General features: G+C 42.0%; 1 protein-coding gene across 1 annotated transcript in view; it reads right to left on the minus strand.

Moving 5' to 3' along the window:
- Window positions 1-1,315: 1,315 nt before the first annotated feature.
- The window catches only part of TRABD2A (TraB domain containing 2A), a 74,344-nt gene continuing 74,241 nt past the window's right edge, over window positions 1,316-1,418 (minus strand). The window contains exon 8 of the mRNA XM_010003539.1: window positions 1,316-1,416. Within this exon, the coding sequence (XP_010001841.1) occupies window positions 1,316-1,416 (101 nt within the window). The remainder of the gene's footprint in view (window positions 1,417-1,418) is intronic.

The raw sequence follows: 1,418 nt of genomic DNA on the forward strand, positions 1-1,418 counted from the left end.
CCAGGCACATGATGGGAAGGCTTGCTTTCCTGACTCTCTGAGACTCAGAGGAGGGTCATACCTGAGTAGACCAAGCATTAGGATGGCTTCTCGAGCTGTTGCAATTCTATCAAACTTCTCGTTTTAGAACCAAAGCAAAATAATTGCATGAAAATGTAGCAGCTAAACTATCCCCCATCTGACCTGCTCCTTTCAGGTAAATAGCTCTGTTCTCAAACGGAATGGGACAGTTTACAACAGTGAAAGATTGATCAAAGAGGGACAGGGGAGAGCACATCACCAGCCTGGCTGCTGTGTTTCCAATCTACCAAACTTAGCACATTGGCTCCAAGCCATTGGGGTTGAATCTTATGAAACCTTCCCAGGCAATGATACCCTCCAAAGAGGAGGGAGGGATATGTTGCTCACAAAATGAGTCAGTGTGATCACAAGAGGATGTCCTGTACAAACACAGAAAATTGTACATCACCACTTCCAAGCTTCCTACATCCGTCAGTCAACAGCATGTTGAAAGAATGAAGGCAAGCCCTTTCTCACCAAAAGTGAACCCAGCTATACAAAACCAATACATTTATGATTTTAAAAGAGGGAAAACCTGTACCTGGGGTTCTCAAATGACCTCTTGAGAATTTCTTATTTTGGAAGCATCCAACAGTATGATTCTGAAGATTCCCAGGCAATTATTTTTCTTAAATGTACATGAATTTGTTTTTATGAGACTTGTCTAGCCATTGGAGGTTTGAGTGTACCCATCTTAAAACAGCACCAAACAGACAGTAAAAACCTTCTGTTCACAAGTCTTTACTGTTTTATTCTACTGTAGAAGGTGGTGTCATGAACCTTCATTTGTAATCTGGAGCCCTAACAAGCACTACCAGTAGAGACATAAAATACCAACCTTGCTTTCCCAGCTGTCCTCATATGACCAAAATACTATGTTCTAATAAACCAGTTAGTGGTGTGTAAATCTTCCTGCAAGGCACTGAAGGTGAAAAAAAAAATTAATTTAGTTGGGCTTATACAGCTAAACAACAGCTATGTTATAGCAACATTATAATTTCCCCAAAGCATTATGGGACAACATGAAATCATTCTTCTGCAAGAGAAGGATAAATAACACTTTCATTAAAATATCTTCTCCTGTATTGGGCAGGTCAAACCAGTTAATAGTGTTAGTGATCCAGATTCAGGAAAAGGAGGCAGTTTAGGAACACCCCGAAGAACAGGTGTCACACTCAGAGTCTTCTATTTCTGTTTTTTTTCCACGAGTTTCTTTTTTCCTTTTCAAGGCGAGAGCCTTGGATCCCCCTGTGTTTCAGTGCAGCCTGATCATATGCAAAGTCAAGCTCAGCAGAGGAAGGAGCAGAGAGCAGGAAAGCTGGTGGGCGCTGCTGGTGTTGGCAGGCGCGTGGCTGGAG

The sequence above is a fragment of the Chaetura pelagica genome, unplaced genomic scaffold (genome assembly GCF_000747805.2).
Source record: "Chaetura pelagica isolate M959 unplaced genomic scaffold, ChaPel_1.0 scaffold228, whole genome shotgun sequence".
NCBI lineage: Eukaryota > Metazoa > Chordata > Aves > Apodiformes > Apodidae > Chaetura > Chaetura pelagica.